This window comes from Tachyglossus aculeatus, unplaced genomic scaffold (genome assembly GCF_015852505.1).
Source record: "Tachyglossus aculeatus isolate mTacAcu1 unplaced genomic scaffold, mTacAcu1.pri SUPER_34, whole genome shotgun sequence".
Taxonomy (NCBI): domain Eukaryota; kingdom Metazoa; phylum Chordata; class Mammalia; order Monotremata; family Tachyglossidae; genus Tachyglossus; species Tachyglossus aculeatus.
In genome coordinates, this window is record NW_024044839.1 from 3,277,449 (window position 1) to 3,296,168 (window position 18,720).

General features: G+C 51.0%; 1 protein-coding gene across 3 annotated transcripts in view; it reads left to right on the top strand.

Annotated features, from left to right (window-relative positions):
- Positions 1–385: 385 nt before the first annotated feature.
- Positions 386–18,720, top strand: part of BAIAP2 (BAR/IMD domain containing adaptor protein 2) — an 89,583-nt gene continuing 71,248 nt past the window's right edge. For all 3 annotated transcript variants that reach the window (XM_038741991.1, XM_038741992.1, XM_038741993.1), the window contains exon 1: positions 386–496. In XM_038741991.1, coding sequence (XP_038597919.1) covers positions 449–496 — 48 coding nt within the window. In that variant the 5' untranslated portion in view covers positions 386–448. The remainder of the gene's footprint in view (positions 497–18,720) is intronic.

The window sequence follows — 18,720 nt, forward strand, 5'->3', positions numbered from 1 at the left end:
AATACGATTGATTGATTGATTCGAAGGGAGAACAGCCGTTGGGAAGGGGGCGGGGCCTTCAGGGGCGGCCGATCCTCGTGGCCGAGGGGGCGGGGAGGGAGGGGCCGCGTGGTTGCCTAGCAGCGGGCCGGGGGCGTGGCTTCAAGGGGGGCCAATCGGCGTGGCGGAGGGGGCGCGGTTGCCGAGCAGCGCGTTCGGGGGCGTGGCCTTAAGGGGGCGTGGCTCGCGGAGGCCAATCGGCGTGGCGGGTCCGGCGGGTGGGGCGGGGCGGTTGCCTAGCAGCGGGGGCCGGGGGCGGGTCCGTTGCCTAGCAGCGGGGGCGTGGCCTCCGGGCGGGGCGGGGCGGGCGAGGCTTTAAGATGCTCCGCGGCGGCGGCGGGCGGGCGCTTCACCATCCGCACGCTTCGCTGGCCGTCTCGTCCGTCGCCCGTCCCCGGGACCCCGCACCATGGCGCGCTCGGAGGAAGTGCACCGCCTCACCGAAAATGTCTACAAGGTCAGTGACCCCCCCCCCCCGCCGCCGCCGCCTCCGGGGAGCCCTCCCGCCTTTCAGCGTCGCCGCAGCGCTTGGCACAGTGCTTTGGCCTCCCCCCAATGTAGGGGGGGGGCGCCCCGCTAGCTACCGCGGTGCCCGGGGACCCCCTCTCCGAAATTTTCGCTTAGAACAGTGGTTCGCACATAGTAAGCGCCTAATCAATCAATCAATCGTATTTATTGAGCGCTTACTGTGTGCAAAGCACTGTATTAAGCGCCTGGGAAGTACAAGTTAATAAATGCCATCGTTATTATCTCCCCTCTGGGGGAGGGAGGGGGTTGTGGGGAGGGGTTTCCATCCGTTCACCCCCCGATGGCCTCGTAGACACCCCAGCGCTTAGAACAGTGCTGGGCACAGAGCGCCCACCAAACCCCCTAATATGAATAATAACAGTAAACCTTTGGCCCGCTCCCAGTGTCCGCCCCCGCCTCCGTTTCCCCAAATCTCCGTCCAAACCGGCGCCACGTCGCCCCCTCTCCTCCCCCCAACAGGTCCTTCCCTTCGCTTCCTTCCGTGGCATTTACTGAACGCCCCCCCGAGCGCCGGATTAAACGTTTATACCGCCCCCGGGTTGGTCATTCGGTCGGTCTTTCAGGAGGGTGGATTGAGCGGTTACTCTGCGCAGAGCGCTGGGACGAGGGCTGTCTCTGCCCCCTCCCCTCCAATTCTGCTTCTCCGGGCACGAGGGTCCTGCCCAACGTCCGGGACAGGCCGAGAGTAAGCGCTCAATAAATACGATTGATTGATTGATTGACAGAGACAGGGGCAGAGACACAGGCAGGGAGAGACAGAGGAGCAGAGAGAGACAGAAGATCAGAGAGACAGGAGGAGAGAGAGAAGCATTATTAACATTATTGTTAAGCAGAGACAGAAGCAGAGAGATAATAATAATGATGGTATGAAGCGCTTACTGTGTGCAAAGCACTGCTCTAAGCGCTGGGGAGGTTACAAGGGGATCAGGTTGGGCTCGCGGTCTTCATCCCCATTTTCCAGATGAGGTCACTGAGGCCCAGAGAAGTGAAGCGACTGGGCCGGTCACCCAGATGACAAGTGGCGGAGCCGGGATTTGAACCCATGGCCACCGACTCCAAAGCCCGGGCTCTTTCCACTGAGCCACGCTTATTATTAGTAAGCACACAGAGATGGGCAGAGAGAGACAGAGACGGGCAGAGGGGGCAGAGAGACAGAGAGGAGCAGAGAGACAGAGAAGCAGAGAGAGAAATATTATTATTGTTGAGGAGCAGAGAGCAAGAGAAGCATTATTAGGCAGAGACAAGAGCAGAGAGAAGCAGAGAGACAGAGAAGCAGAGAGAGAAGCATTATTATTATTGTTGAGGAGCAGAGAGCAACAGAAGCATTATTAAGCAGAGAGAGAGAGAGACAGAAGAGCAGAGAGATATTATTATGTGTTATTATCATTATTATTAGCATTATTATTAATAATAATAAGCAGAGAGAGACTATTCCTCCTCCAGTACACCCCCCCCCCCAAAAAAAAATGCCTCACAAGACTTCCAGCTTCTTTCCCCACTCCCCTTGGCAAGGCGAGTGGGTTGTGCCATTTGGTGTCCCCTCTGGGGCACGGGGGGCTGGGGTCGAGGACCCCCAAAGGGAGAGAATCCGGCTCCGGGCCCGGAAGACCGGGGGACGGTTAATTGGCCGTCTTATGTAACGGCGGATGGGGTGGGGGGGGTTGGGGGCGCGGGGGCGTCTAAGTGTGTGGGAGCATGCGAAAGCCAGAATCTCGCCTTCCCACGCTCCCGGTTATATAGATCCGGGAGAGGCAGGCGGCAGCCACCCTTTGTCTCCCCGAAGATGCCCCGGAAGCCTGGTGGCATCTCGCCCCCCGTGTGCCCTGGTTCTGGGCAGAGCCGAGGAGGAGGAGGAAGGCACCCCTCGGCTCCCCAGCCAGGGAGACGAGGACCGGTTGAACCAGACGGACCTTTCGGGGCCCAGCGTTTCCAGTCACCCCCACCCCAGATTAAGCCTCGAAGCCCCATGTGGGACGTGGCCCGTGTCCAACCTGATGAGCTTGGCTCCATCCTAGAGTTCAGTACAGTGCCTGCCACAGACTAAGGGCCTAACAAAATGCCATAAAAAAACCCCCAAAAGAGCCCAAGATAAATCAACCGAGGGTATTTTTTGAGCATTGACTGAGCACTAGGGATCCATCCAGTTTGGAGATGGGGCGTCCTCGGGGCAGGTGGTTCGAGGGGCGGATTTTAGGGCCCGAATCTGAAGGCGAAGTGGCAGGGAAGGAGCGAGTGGGCCGTGTGTAGGCGGCGTTGTGTAGGCGGCGTTCACACTGCAGTTTTGGTTTCCTAGCTCCCTCCTCCACATCTCGACACCCCCACACGACGGTTTGGATGCGGTCTCCGACCACCCTCCGTTCGGGCCCGGGGAAGGGTCCAAGGGGTGCCAGGGGCCACCTTGACCCCTCGGAGGCCGGGCCGAGGCCACCGGCTGCCTGGACGGGCTCGTCCGCCGTCGGATTGACCTCTGGGGTCGCAGCCTGCCCGTCGGGCCCGGTTGGGGCAGGAGGGCCGGGGCCTGTGGCTGCCCCTCGTCCGGCTCCCCTGGGCACGGATGCTTAGGGAAGAAGACTACTGAGAGGACTAGCGAGCCCACTGCTGGGTAGGGACTGTCTCTATATCATCATCAATAATGATAATAATAATAATGTTGGCATTTGTTAAGCGCTTACTATGTGCCAAGCACTGTTCTAAGCACTGGGGTAGATACAAGGTAATCAGGTTGTCCCACGTGGGGCTCACAGTCTTAATCCCCATTTTCCAGATGAGGGAACTGAGGCCCAGAGAAGTGAAGTGACTTGCCCAAAGTCACACAGCTGACAAGTGGCGGAGCCGGGATTTGAAGCCCTGACCTCTGACTCCAAAGCCCAGGCTCTTTCCACTGAGCCACGCTGCTTCCCTGTGGCTCGTATTTATTGCTCTATATGCTACCAACTTGTACTTCCCAAGCGCTTAGTACAGTGCTCTGCACACATTAAGTGCTCAATAAATATGATTGATGATGATGAAGACGACCGACCCCGCTTTTTGGGGTGGGGGCCGGGGGCCCTACTGGGAATGAATTCTCAGGGACGCTGGCATAAGGACAAGGGACAGGGACACCAAGTGCTCTGCCCTCCCAGCTGGCACAGGGATCTCCATGTTCCCTCTCTCTCCCACTTCCTTATCCTTCTTCCTCCTCCCTCTCCTTCCCCTTTTCCCCCTCCCCTCCTCCCACCAGCAGCTGAACCCAAGGCAGCAATTTTTCAGGCTGTTAGGAGGGTGACGGGAGCAGTTGTGCCCAGGTGAATCTCCTGATGACGGGATTGCCCGCCTCACCTGAGCTGCTAGGCCAGGCTGGCATCTTGTAGTAATAATAATAATAATAATGATAGCATTTATTAAGCCCTTACTATGTGCAAAGCACTGTTCTGAGCACTGAAGAGGTTACAAGGTGATGAGGTTGTCCCACGGTGGGGCTCACAGTCTTAATCCCCATTTTACAGTTGAGCGATCTGAGGCCCAGAGAATAATAATGGTGGTATTTGTTAAGTGCTTACTATGTGCAAGACACTGTTCTGAGCACTGGGGAGGTTACAAGGTGATGAGGTTGTCCTACGGGGTTGCTCACAGTCTTAATCCCCATTTTACAGATGCGGGAACTGAGGCCCAGAGAATAATAATAATAATAATGGTGGTATTTGTTAAGTGCTTACTATGTGCAAGACACTGTTCTGAGCACTGGGGAGGTTACAAGGTGATGAGGTTGTCCCACGGGGGGGCTCACAGTCTTAATCCCCATTTTGCAGATGAGGGAACTGAGGCCCAGAGAATAATAATAATAATAATGGTGGTATTTGTTAAGTGCTTACTATGTGCAAGACACTGTTCTAAGTGCTGGGGGGGCTACAAGGTGATCAGGTTGTCCCACTTGGGGCTCACAGTCTTAATCCCCATTTTGCAGATAAGGTCACTGAGGCCCAGAGAAGTGGACTTCATCATCATCAATCGTATTTATTGAGCGCTTACTATGTGCAGAGCACTGTACTAAGCGCTTGGGAAGTACAAATTGGCAACATATAGAGACAGTCCCTACCCAACAGTGGGCTCACAGTCTAAAGTCACTGCCCAAAGTCACACAGCTGGCAATTGGCGGAGCTGGGATTTGAACCCATGACCTCTGACTCCAAAGCCCGGGCTCTTTCCACTGAGCCACGCTGCTTCTAGTAGACCCCAGACTCCCGAACACCCTGGGGCCCAGTGGAAGGGAGGGAGTGTTGAAATATTAACGTATTTTGTTAATATGTTTGGTTTTGTTGTCTGTCTCCCCCTTCTAGACTGTGAGCCTGTTGTTGGGTAGGGACCGTCTCTATATGTTGCCAACTTGGACTTCCCAAGCGCTTAGTCCAGTGCTCTGCACACAGTAAGCGCTCAATAAATACGATTGATTGATTGAGAGGGGGAGGCTATCAGGTGCCTCTGCAGCCCTGCCAGCCGGGCCAGGAGGGAGGCCATGGGGCAACCAGCTTCGGGGGCCCCCAGAGAGACTCAGTCGAGTCTGGGTCGGGGGGAGAGGAGAGGCCTGGGCTCCAGGGGGGCGCTTCCCCCAGGCTCAGGAGAGGAGCTGCTTGGCAGTGGTGGTATTTATTGAGTGCCCACGGGGTGCGATATGCTATACTGAGCGCTCAAGAAGTGCCGAAACAAGTGACACGCTCCCCACCTGCGTGGAGCGGCTACTCTGTGGGGGCAGGGGGGAGAGCCTTTGCCGCCGGAGTGGTCATGTTGAATAACTGATCAATCAATCAGTCAATCAATCGTATTTATTGAGCACTTACTGTGTGCAGAGCACTGTGCTAAGCGCTTGGGAAGTCCAAGTTGGCAACATATAGAGACAGTCCCTACCCAACAGTGGGCTCACAGTCTAGAAGGGGGAGACAGAGAACCAAACCAAACATACTAACAAAATAAAATAAATAGAATAGATATGTACAAGTAAAATAAATAAGTAGAGTAATAAATATGTACAAACATATATCCATATATACAGGTGCTGTGGGGAAGGGAAGGAGGTAAGATGAGGGGATGGAGAGGGGGACGAGGGGGAGAGGAAGGAAGGGGCTCAGTCTGGGAAGGCCTCCTATACTTGATAAATACTCAAGTGATTGCGTCCATGTGTCAATCAATCAATCGTATTTATTGAGCGCTTACTGTGTGCAGAGCACTGTACTAAGCGCTTGGGAAGTACGAGTTGGCAACATATAGAGACAGTCCCTACCCAACAGTGGGCTCACAGTCTAAAAGACTGTCCATAAGGGACCTGAGGATGGGGCCATCAATCCGTGGTATTTATTGAGCGCTCAGGAAAGGATAATTCAGCAGAGTGGGCAGACACGTTCCACGCCCACTATGAGCCGACAGTTGGTTGAGAAGGCCGGTGGGTTGTTACAACCCCGGATTCTGGGAGATGGACCAATCCATCGGCGGTGTTTACGGAGCGCATACGGCGTGCAGAGCACTGGACTAGGCGCTCGGGAGAGCCCGACCCGGCGTTCCCCGCCCACACCGAGCTGCCGGTGTAGAGGGGGATGAGTTTGCAGGAGGAGGTGGGATAATCATAATAATGATGATGGCATTTATTAAGCTCTTACTCTGTGCCGAGCGCTGTTCTAAGCGATGGGGAGGTTACAGGGTGATCAGGCTGTCCCACGTGGGGCTCACAGTCTTCATCCCCATTTTCCAGATGAGGGAACTGAGGCCCAGAGAAGTGAAGTGACTTGCCCAAAGTCCCACAGCTGACAATTGGCGGAGCCGGGATTTGAACCCAGGGCCTCCGACTCCAAAGCCCGGGCTCTTTCCACCGAGCCGCGCTGCTTCTCTGCGTGGATCCCAGGGGGGCTGCGATGGTGGGGAGATCCATTCATTCATTCAATCGTATTGGGCGCTTACTGTGTGCAGAGCACTGTACTAAGCGCTTGGGAAATCCAAGTTGGCAACGTATAGAAACGGTCCCTACCCAACAACGGGCTCACAGTCTAGAAGGGGGGAGACAGGCAACAGACAAACACGGACTGGCAGACACACACCCTCGTGTAACAATAATAATGATGGCATTTATTAAGCGCTTACTATGTGCAAAGCACTGTTCCAAGCGCTGAGGAGGTCACAAGGTGATCAGGCTGTCCCGCGGGGGGCCCACGGTTTTAATCCCCATTTGACAGATGAGGGAACTGAGGCCCAGGCCCCGGGGGTGGGGCGAGGGACAGGGGCCCCCCGGGACCAGTTGGGTGGTCTCTTAGACGCCTCTATTACTTCCTCCTTCCATTCATTCATTCATTCATTCAGTCGTATTTATTGAGCCCTTACTGTGTGCAATGCACTGTACTGAGCGCTTGGGAGAGCACGACAGAACAACAAACGGACACATTCCCTGCCCACAGGGAGCTCATAGTCTACCCACGGGGCTCCTGGGTGGAGGGATGAGAGCCCGGAGGTGCTCAATAAATACCACTGACTGATGGATTGCCCAGGTCACGCGGGGCAGGATGAGAATCCAGGTGCTCCGACTCATTCCACTAGGCTGCCTCGCTCCTGCCGGAAACTCCCTCCCTCTTCCCCGTCTCCGAGGCCTTTGGGAGAGCCCAGCCCATCTGGGAACCGTTCCCTGTCATCCCATCAGGCCAGGATTGCGGAGGACTTCCTGGGTGCGGAGCGCCGGGGCCGAGTTATCGCTCATCTCCCCGCCCTGGGTCATTCATTCATTCATTCAATCGTATTTATTGAGTGCTTACTGTGTGCAGGGCACTGTGCTAAGTGCTTGGGTAGTACAAGTTCTTTTCATCCCCGCTTTCCAGGCGAGGGAACTGAGGCAGGGAGAAGTGAAGGGACTTGTCCGAGGTCACAGGGCAGAGCGTCCCCCCTCTCAATCAATCAATCAATCAATCGTATTTATTGAGCGCTTACTGTGTGCAGAGCATCATCATCATCAGTTATATTTATTGAGCGCTTACTGTGTGCAGAGCACTGTACTAAGCGCTTGGGAAGTCCAAGTTGGCAACATATAGAGACGGTCCCTACCCAACAGTGGGCTCACAGTCTAAAAGGGGGAGACAGAGAACAAAAACAAACATACTAACAAAATAAAATAAATAGAATAGATATGTACAAGTAAAATAAATAGAGTAATAAATATGTACAAACATATATACAGATATACAGGTGCTGTGGGGAAGGGAAGGAGGTAAGATGGGGGGGATGGAGTGGGGGACGAGGGGGAGAGAGAGCACTGTACTAAGCGCTTGGGAAGTACATGTTGGCAACATGTAGAGACGGTCCCTACCCAACAGTGGGCTCACAGTCTAAAAGGGGGAGACAGAGAACAAAACCAAACATACTAACAAAATAAAATAGAATAGATATGTACAAGTAAAATAAATAAATAAATAGAGTGATAAATATGTCCAAACATATATACAGGTGCTGTGGGGAAGGGAAGGAGGTAAGATGGGGGGGATGGAGAGGGGGAGGAGGGGGAGAAAGAGCACTGTACTATGCGCTTGGGAAGTCCAAGTTGGCAACATATAGAGACGGTCGCTACCCAACAGTGGGCTCACAGTCTAGAAGGGGGAGACAGAGAACAAAACAAAACATATTAACAAAATAAAGTAAATAGAATAGATATGTACAAGTAAAATAAATATCCGCCACACTGCCGTGTCACCCTAAAGGCTTGAGGATGCCACCCATCCTGAGCGCCTCCTTAATCTCTTAGACGCCTCTATTACTTCCTCCTTCCAGTAATTTACCTCCCTGTCTTTCTCAGCCACTTGATTGTAAGCTCCTTGGTAGCGGCGTAGTGGAAAGAGCACCGTCACGGGCTCGAATTATTTATTTGTTTATTTTATTTGTACATATCTATTCTATTTATTTTATTTTGTTACTGTGTTTGGTTTGGTTCTCTGTCTCCCCCTTCTCGACTGTGAGCCCGCTGTTGGGTAGGGACCGTCCCTAGATGTTGCCAATTTGGACTTCCCAAGCGCTTAGTACAGTGCTCTGCGCACAGTAAGCACTCAATAAATACGATTGATTCTAATCCCGGCTCCACCGCTCGTCTGCTGTGCGGCCTTGGGCATGTCACACCCTGCCGAACGTTTAGTACAGTGTTCTGCACCCTTTAAATGCTGCTGATTGACTGCTGTGTAAGCGTTAGGCGCTCAGAAAACACCCTCAATTGGTTGAGTGATTCAGAGAAGCAGCGCGGCTCAGTGGAAAGCGCCCGGGCTTTGGAGTCGGAGGTCATGGGTTCAAATCCCGGCTCCGCCAATTGTCAGCTGGGTGACTTTGGGCAAGTCACTTCTCTGGGCCTCAGTTCCCTCATCTGGAAAATGGGGATTAAGACTGTGAGCCCCCCGTGGGACAACCTGATCACCTTGTAACCTCCCCAGCGCTTAGAACAGTGCTTTGCACATAGTAAGCGCTTAATAAATGCCATCATGATTATTATTGTTATCCGTCTTAGGCAAGGGGGCTCTGTGCTGTTTTATCTCGGTATCGGGGAAAGTCAGGATTGAGGTGGGCGTTTCCAGATGAAGATCCATTAGGAGTATTTATTGAACGCTTGCCTGGTGATGATGATGATGGCATTTGTTAAGCGCTTACTATGTGCAAAGCACTGTTCTAAGCGCTGGGGGTATACAGTGCGATCAAGTTGTCCCACGTGGGGCTCAGTCTTAATCCCCATTTTTACAGATGAGGTAACTGAGGCTCAGAGAAGTTAAGTGACTTGCCCAAGGTCACACAGCAGACTTGTGGTGGAGCCGGGATTCGAACCCATGACCTCTGACTCCAAAGCCCATGCTCTTTCCACTGAGCCACGCTGCTTCTCACACTGCCAGGTGCACTGTACTGAGCGCTACGGAGAGTAGGTTAGAGTTAGTAGATGTGGACGCTGCCCTACAGTGCACGACTAAGCGCCTGGGAGAGTACAGTCAATCGATGGTCTTTACTGAGCGCTTACTGTGCAGAGTAGTTGAGGAATCAGTGGTATTTATTGGGTGCTTACCATGTGCGGAGTAATCGATGAATCGGTGGTATTTATTGGGCGCTTACCGTCTGTCCCTGGAGCTTGGAAGAGTCCAACATAACAGAGTCGATAGGCACGTGCCCTGCCCAGATGAGCTTATGTTCTAGAGACATTAATAGAAAGGAACGAAAGAAAGAAAGAAGTGCCGTGGGGCTGGGAGGGAGGATGAATAAAGGAAGCAAGTCAGGGTGACGCAGAAGGGAGTGGGAGAAAAGGAGGGCTTAGTCAGGGAAGGCATCTCGGAGGAGGTGGGCTTTCACTAAGGCTTTGAAGGTGGCACTGAACTAAATGTTCAGTACAACAGAGTAGGTGGACATTATAATAATTACAATAATGATGACGGCATTTGTTAAGCGCTTACTGCTAAAAGTCCCCTTTTAGACCGTGAGCCCACTGTTGGGTAGGGACCGTCTCTATATGTTGCCAACTTGTACTTCCCAAGCGCTTAGTACAGTGCTCTGCACACAGTAAGCGCTCAATAAATACAATTGATTGGTTGATTAGAACAGCAGAGCACTGTTCTAAGCCCCGGGGGGGATACAAGGTGATCAGGTTGTCCCACGGGGGGCTCACAATCTTAATCCCCATTTTACAGATGAGGGAACCGAGGCTCAGAGAAGTGAGGTGACTTGCCCGAGGTCACACAGCAGACATGTGGCGGAGTTGGGATTTGAACCCATGTCGTCTGACTCCAAAGCCCGGGCTCTTTCCACGGAGCCACGCTATTATCTCTGCCCTCAGTGAGCTCATAGCCCAGAGGGGGAGATGGATATTAAGATCAATAATCAATCAATGAATCGTATTTATTGAGCGCTTACTATGTGCAGAGCACTGTACTAAGCGCTTGGGAAGTCCAAGTTGGCCACATCTAGAGACAGTCCCTACCCAACAGTGGGCTCACAGTCTAGAAGGGGGAGACAGAGAACAAAACCAAACATACTAACAAAATAAAATAAATAGAATAGATATGTACAAGTAAAATAAATAAATAAATAGCTGGTGGATTCATCAGCCATTCGTATTTATTGAGCGCTTACTGCGTGCAGAGCACTGTACTAAGCGCTTGGGAAGTCCAAGTTGGCAACATCTAGGGACAGTCCCTACCCAACAGTGGGCTCACAGTCTAGAAGGGGGAGACAGAGAACAAAACCAAACCTACTAACAAAATAAAATAAATAGAATAGATAGGTACAAGTAAAATAAATAAATAAATAGCAGGTGGATTCATCAGCCATTCGTATTTATTGAGCACTTACTGGTGCAGAGCACTGGACTAAGCGCTTGGGAGAGGACAGTATAGCAATCACTTCTCTGAGCCTCAGTTCCCTCATCTGTAAAATGGGGATTAAACCTGTGAGCCCCACGGGGGAAAACCCGATGCCTTGTATCTACCCCAGCGCGTAGAACAGTGCTCTGCACATAGTGAGCGCTTATCAAATGCCATCAATCAGTCAATCACCAGATGCATTCCCTGCCCACATCGAGCTTACATTGTAGAGCGGGGGAGACAGATGGTAAAATAAATAAATGACGGATGGGGACATCAGTGGGATGGGGCTGGGGGCGGCGGGAGGTGAATCAAGGGAGCCAGTCAGGGCGACGGAGAAGGGAGTGGGAGGAGAGGAAAGGAGGGTGCAGTCAGGGAAGGCCGCTCGGAGGAGGTGGGCCCTCAGTAAGGCCCTGGAGCTGGGGAGAGCCATTGTCTGTCGGATCTTTCCTCTCCCCCTCGTCCCCCTCTCCATCCCCCCCATCTCACCTCCTTCCCTTCCCCACAGCACCTGTATCGATGTATATATGTTTGGACATATTTATTGCTCTATTTATTTATTTATCATCATCATCATCAATCGTATTTATTGAGCGCTTACTATGTGCAGAGCACTGTACTAAGCGCTTGGGAAGTACAAATTGGCAACATATAGAGACAGTCCCTACCCAACAGTGGGCTTTTTACTTGTGCATATCGATTCTATTTATTTTATTTTGTTAGTATGTTTGGTTTTGTTCTCTGTCTCCCCCTTTTAGACTGTGAGCCCACTGTTGGGTAGGGACCGTCTCTAGATGTTGCCAACTTGTGCTTCCCAATAAATAGAGTAATAAATATGTACAAACATATATATATATATATATATCCCCTCCCAGAGGCCTTCCCTGATCTAAGCGCTGGAGGATTTGCAAGGTGACCAGCTGGGCACAGCCCCTGTCCCACATGGGGCTCCCGGTCTTCATCCCCATTTTCCAGGTGAGGGAACCGAGGCCCAGAGAGGTGAGGCGACTCGCCCAAGGTCCCACAGCAGGTGGGTGGCAGAGCCGGGACGAGGACCCAGGTCCTCAGACTCGCAGGCCCGGGCTGGCTCTACCCACTGGCCCACCCCGGTTTGCGCGGAAGGGTGTGGAGATGGACGCCTCGGGTCCCGGAGTGAAACCGCGTCCCCCCGACACGGAGCGGCCTATCGGCAGGATGCCGCCGGCCAGGACAGGAAGGAAGTGACCGGCTCGGTCCGACCCGTCCCCCCAATCTACAGAGGGGAAACGCGGCTGGGGGTCACCGCGCTTGGCCCTCCGGTTTGGGGGCACAGCCATGGGGGGAGAGAAGGACTACTGGGGTCCCAGCCGGTCCGGAGGCAGCGGGAAAGAAACCCCGGTGGGTTTTTGGGGCGTCCCCGTGAGGGTCTTGGAAGGTCCTTTTTCCATATTTATCATTATTATCATTCATATTAACATCCACCGTCCCCCTCGAGGCTGCCCAGTTGGCTATGGACAGGGAACGTGTCTGCCAGCCCTGCCATGTTGTCAGTCAATCAATCAATCGTATTTATTGAGCGCTTAGTGTGCAGAGCACTGGACTAAGCGCTTGGGAAGTACAAGTTGGCAACATATAGAGACAGTCATCATCACCATCAATTGTATTTATTGAATGCTTACTGTGTGCAGGGCACTGGACTAAGCGCTTGGGAAGTCCAAGTTGGCAACATCTAGAGACAGTCCCTACCCAACAGTGGGCGCACAGTCTAAAAGGGGGAGACGGAGAGCAAAACCAAACATACTAACAAAATAAAATAAATAGAATAGATATGTACAAGTACAATAAATAAATAGAGTAATAAATATGTACAAACATATATACAGGTGCTGTGGGGAAGGGAAGGAGGTAAGATGGGGGGGATGGAGAGGGGGACGAGGGGGAGAGGAAGGAAGGGGCTCAGTCTGGGCCTTGAAGGGCCAGTAGGGCCTTGAAGGGAGGAAGAGAGCTAGTTGTCATCATCATCATCATCAATCGTATTTATTGAGCGCTTACTGTGTGCAGAGCACTGGACTAAGCACTTGGGAAGTCCAAGTTGGCAACATATAGAGACAGTCCCTACCCAGCAGTGGGCTCACAGTCTAAAAGGGGGAGATGGAGAGCAAAACCAAACATACTAACAAAATAAAATCAATAGAATAGATATGTACAAGTAAAATAAATAGAGTAATAAATATGTCCAAACATATATACAGGTGCTGTGGGGAAGGGAAGGAGGTAAGGCGGGGGGGATGGGGAGGGGGCTCAGTCTGGGAAGGCCTCCTGGAGGAGGTGAGCTCTCAGTAGGGCCTTGAAGGGAGGAAGAGAGCTAGTTGTTCTCTCCTAAGCGCTCAGTCCAGTGCTCCGCACGCAGCGAACCCTCAGTAAACGCCACCGATTGATAGATGGATTTCTCCAACGCGGAGGGTGGGGGTCGACTTGGCATTCCCGGGCCATTGGAGGGAGCGGTGGGGGTCGCGGAGGTTTTCTTCTGAGCGGTCCATGGGACTGGAAGGATAAGCGCTTAGTACAGTGCTCTGCACATAGTAAGCACTCAATAAATACGATTGATGATGATCCCACTTCTTTCAGAGCCCCCTCCCTCTCCCTCCTCCACTGGTCACTGCGGGTTTGGGGGGAGGAAGGACAGTCTGGAGTGTGGTTTCTGTCACCCCAGCCCCACCCCAGATCTCATCATCATCATCATCAATCGTATTTATTGAGCGCTTACTATGTGCAGAGCACTGTACTAAGCACTTGGGAAGTACAAATTGGCAACATATGGAGACAGTCCCTACCCAACAGTGGGCTCACAGTCTAAAAGGGGACTAAAATCACAGTCTGAAATCTCCGTAGCAGCTCACCTGAATCTTGGACAATAATCATAACATTCAACGTGGTATGTAAGCACTTACTATGTGCCAAGTTACCGTATTAAACAAGCCCGTCAGGCCGGACACAGTCCCTGTCCCACGCGGGGCTCACGGACCAAGGGGGAGGGAGAACGTGGATTGAATTCCCAGTTCGCAGATGAGGAAAAGGAGGCTCTGAGGTGTGAAGTGACTTTTTTTTTTAATGGCATTTATTAAGCGCTTACTACATGCAAAGCACTGTTCTAAGCGCTGGGGAGGTTACAAAGTGATCGGGTTGTCCCACGGGGGGCTCACAGTTCTAATCCCCGTTTTCCAGATGAGGTCACTGAGGCCCAGAGAAGTGAAGTGACTTGCCCAAAGTCACACAGCTGACCGTTGGAGGAGCCGGGATTTGAACCCATGACCTCTGACTCCAAAGCCTGGGCCCTTTTCCACTGAGCCACCCTGCTTCTCACTTGCCTGACTGGCCCAAGGTCATCATCATCATCATCATCAATCGTATTTATTGAGCGCTTACTATGTGCAGAGCACTGTACTAAGCGCTTGGGAAGTACAAATTGGCAACATATAGAGACAGTCCCTACCCAACAGTGGGCTCACAGTCTAAAAGGTCAGGCAGTGGCAGAGCCAGGATTAGAACCCAGGCCCCCGGACTCCCAGGCTTTCTACGGGGCCACGCTGTCGTGCAGTTAAAAGTCCCGGGTTAAGAGTCAGAGGACCTGGATTCTTTTGTATTTTGCTTTTTATTTTAATGGTACTTTTTAGGCGCTTATTATGTGCCAGGCACTGTTCTAAGCACTGGGGTTGATCCAAACTTATCAGGTTGGATACAGTCCCTGCTTCACATGGGGCTCACGATCTTAACTCTCATTTTCCGGATGCGATAACCAAGGCACAGAGCAGTGAAGTAAGTTGCCCAAGGTCACCCAGCAGCCAATCCCGGTCTGCGAGACCTTGGGCGGGTCGCTTGACTTCTCTGGGCCTCAGTTCCCTCATCTGTATAATGGGGGTGAAGACTGTGAGCCCCAGGTGGGTCATGGACTATGTGTCTGTGTAGCTTGTGTCTACCCCCCGCGTTTAGTACAGTGCCTAGCACCTAGTAAGTGCTTAATACCGTAAAAAAAAAAAGAAAAATTAGCTATCAGTGGATCGATGTCATCTCTTATGTCATATTTTATTTTGTTAGTATGTTTGGTTTTGTTCTCTGTCTCCCCCTTTTAGACTGTGAGCCCACTGTTGGGTAGGGACTGTCTCTATATGTTGCCAATTTGTACTTCCCAAGCGCTTAGTACAGTGCTCTGCACATAGTAAGCGCTCAATAAATACGATTGATTGATTGATTGATTGATCTCCTGGCGTTGCCTCATTTTATAAGTGCTGTTTGTTGAGGTCTGTGTACTCTCCTGAAACTGGGACGTCCTTGTCCATTGAGTCTGCTGTTCTCCCAACCGCTTAGTATAGCGCTGCACACATCAAAAGCGCTCAGTAGATACTATGGATGATGAGGATGCGTCTCCCCCATTAGACAGACAGCTCCTGGAGGGGAGGGTTCACCACCTGTCCTTTTTTTAATGGTATTTTTTAAGCGCTTACTCGGTGCCGGGCACGGTACTAAGCACTGGGGTGGATCCAAACAATCAGGTCGGACCCAGTCCGGGTCCCACGTGGGGCTCACTACTTTAATACCCATTTTACGGTTGAGGAAAATGAGACCCAGTGAAGCGACTCGCCCCAGGTTCCACAGCAGAAAGAGCCGGGATTAGAACCCAGGTCCTTCTAACGCCCAGGCCCGGGCTGTACCCACTGGGCCACGCTGCTTCTTTGATGTGGGCAGAGAACGCGTCTAATAATAATAATAATAATGATGGTATTTGTTAAGTGCTTACTATGTGCAAAGCACTGTTCTTAGCGCTGGGGAGGTTACAAGGTGATCAGGTTGTCCAACGGGGGGCTCACAGTTTTAAACCCATTTTCCAGATGAGGTAACTGCCAACTCTATTATACTAGAGATGCTCCCGTCTGCAGGAAATAAATTTATCGAGGGCTTTACTGTCTGCGGAACTCTGTGCCAAGCATTTGGAAGAGTAATAATAATTATAATAATAATGATGATGGCATTTATTAAGCGCTTACTATGTGCAAAGCACCGTTCTAAGCTCTGGGGAGGTTACAAGGTGATCAGCTTGTCCCACGGGGGGGCTCACAGTCTTAATCCCCATTTTCCAGATGAGGGAACTGAGGCCCAGAGAAGTGAAGCGACTTGCCCAAAGTCACACAGCTGACAAGCGGCGGAGCCGGGATTTGAACCCATGACCTCCGGCTCCAAAGCCCGGGCTCTTTCCACTGAGCCACGCTGCACAGTATAACAGAGTCGGTAGACATATTCCCTTCCCGCAGGGAGCTTACTTTTTAGAGGCGGAGAGAGATATTAATATAAATTACAGACCTGGACCAAAGTGCCGTGGGGCTGAGCGAGAGGGGGGCAAGAGAGCATCCCCCATCGTATTTGTTACTCTATTTTACTTGTACCTATTTATTCTATTTATTTTATTTTGTTAATATTTTTTGTTTTGTTGTCTGTCTCCCGCTTCTAGCCTGTGAGCCTGCTGTTGGGTAGGGACCGTCTCTAGATGTTGCCAACTTGGACTTCCCAAGCGCTTAGTCCAGTGCTCTGCACACAGTAAGCGCTCAATAAATACGATTGAATGAACGAATGAAAATGGGGATGAAGACTGGAAGCCCCATGTGGGACAGGGATGGGGTCCAACCCGCTTTGCCCGGATCCACCCCGGCGCTTAGTACGGTGCCCGGTGCACAGTAAGTGCTTTCCAGAGGAGCAGCGTGGCTCAGTGGAAAGAGCCCGGGCTTTGGAGTCAGAGGTCATGGGTTCGAATCCCGGCTCCGCCACATGTCTGCTGTGTGACCTTGGGCAAGTCACTTCACTTCTCTGAGCCTCAGTTCCCTCATCTGTAAAATGGGGATTAAGACCGTGAGCCCCACGTGGGACAGCCTGATCACTTTGTATCCCCCCAAGCGCTTAGAACGGTGCTTTGCATTGCCCATCAGCCAAGCTCGCTCTCTTCCTCCCTTCAAGGCCCTACTGAGAGCTCACCTCCTCCAGGAGGCCTTCCCAGACTGAGCCCCTTCCTTCCTCACCCCCTCGTCCCCCTCTCCATCCCCCACATCTTACCTCCTTCCCTTCCCCACAGCACCTGTATATATGTATATATGCTTGTACATATTTATTACCCTATTTATTTATTTATTTTACTTGTACCTATCTATTCTATTTATTTTATTTTGTTAGTATGTTTGCTTTTGTTCTCTGTCTCCCCCTTCTAGACTGTGAGCCCACTGTTGGGTAGGGACTGTCTCTAGATGTTGCCAGCTTCCCAAGCGCTTAGTACAGTGCTCTGCACACAGTAAGCGCTCAATAAATACGATTGATTGATTTATAGTAAGCGCTTAACAAATGCCAACATCATTTATTATTATTTATTGTTTCCAAGTACCATTAAAAAAAAAAAAAAGGGATGCCGTCTTCCCCCAAGTGATCGAGTGACCCCCTTGCCCGCTCAGAACAAAAGCGCCATTCTTAGTACAGTGCTCTGCACACAGTAAGTGCTCAATAAATACGATTGATTGATTGATAGTAAGCGCTTAACAAATGCCAACATCATTTATTATTATTTATTGTTTCCAAATACCATTAAAAAAAAAAAAAGGGATGCCGTTTTCCCCCAAGTGATCGAGTGACCCCCTTGCCCGCTCAGAACAAAAGCGCCATTCTTAGTACAGTGCTCTGCACACAGTAAGCGCTCAATAAATACAATTGATTGATTGATAGTAAGCGCTTAACAAATGCCAACATCATTTATTATTATTTATTGTTTCCAAATACCATTAAAAAAAAAAAAAAAGGGATGCCGTCTTCCCCCAAGTGATCGAGTGACCCCCTTGCCCGCTCAGAACAAAAGCGCCATTCTTAGTCCAGTGCTCTGCACACAGTAAGCGCTCAATAAATACGATTGATTGATTGATAGTAAGTGCTTAACAAATGCCAACATCATTTATTATTATTTATTGTTTCTAAATACCATTAAAAAAAAAAAAGGGATGCCGGTTTCCCCCAAGTGATCGAGTGACCCCCTTGCCCGCTCAGAACAAAAGCGCCATTCTTAGTCCAGTGCTCTGCACACAGTAAGCGCTCAATAAATACGATTGATTGATTGATAGTAAGCGCTTAACAAATGCCAACATCATTTATTATTATTTATTGTTTCCAAGTACCATTAAAAAAAAAAAAGGATGCCGTCTTCCCCCAAGTGATCGAGTGACCCCCTTGCCCGCTCAGAACAAAAGCGCCATTCTTAGTCCAGTGCTCTGCACACAGTAAGCGCTCAATAAATACGATTGATTGATTGATAGTAAGCGCTTAACAAATGCCAACATCATTTATTATTATTTATTGTTTCCAAATACCATTAAAAAAAAAAAAAAAAAGGGATGCCGTCTTCCCCCAAGTGATCGAGTGACCCCCTTGCCCGCTCAGAACAAAAGCGCCATTCTCCTGCCCTGGGCGGGCCTCGTTCAAAATAGCAAGGAAGGGAGAGAGCCTGCTTTGTTTAGGGGTGGGAGAAAACTGGTGTGCGTGTGAGTGTGTGTGTACTTTCCTCCCTCAGAAATGTGGATGCAAGCAGGGCCCAACCTCAGCACGGTGGCCCTGACTTAGTCATTTCTCTGAGGCCATCGTGGCCGTGCCCCACCAGTCATCATCATCATCATCAATCGTATTTATTGAGCCCTTACCGCGTGCAGAGCACCGTACTAAGCACTTGGGAAGTACAAATTGGCAACATATAGAGACAGTCCCTACCCAGCAGTGGGCTCCCGGTCTAAAAGGGGGAGACAAAACCAAACGTACTAACAAAATAAAATAA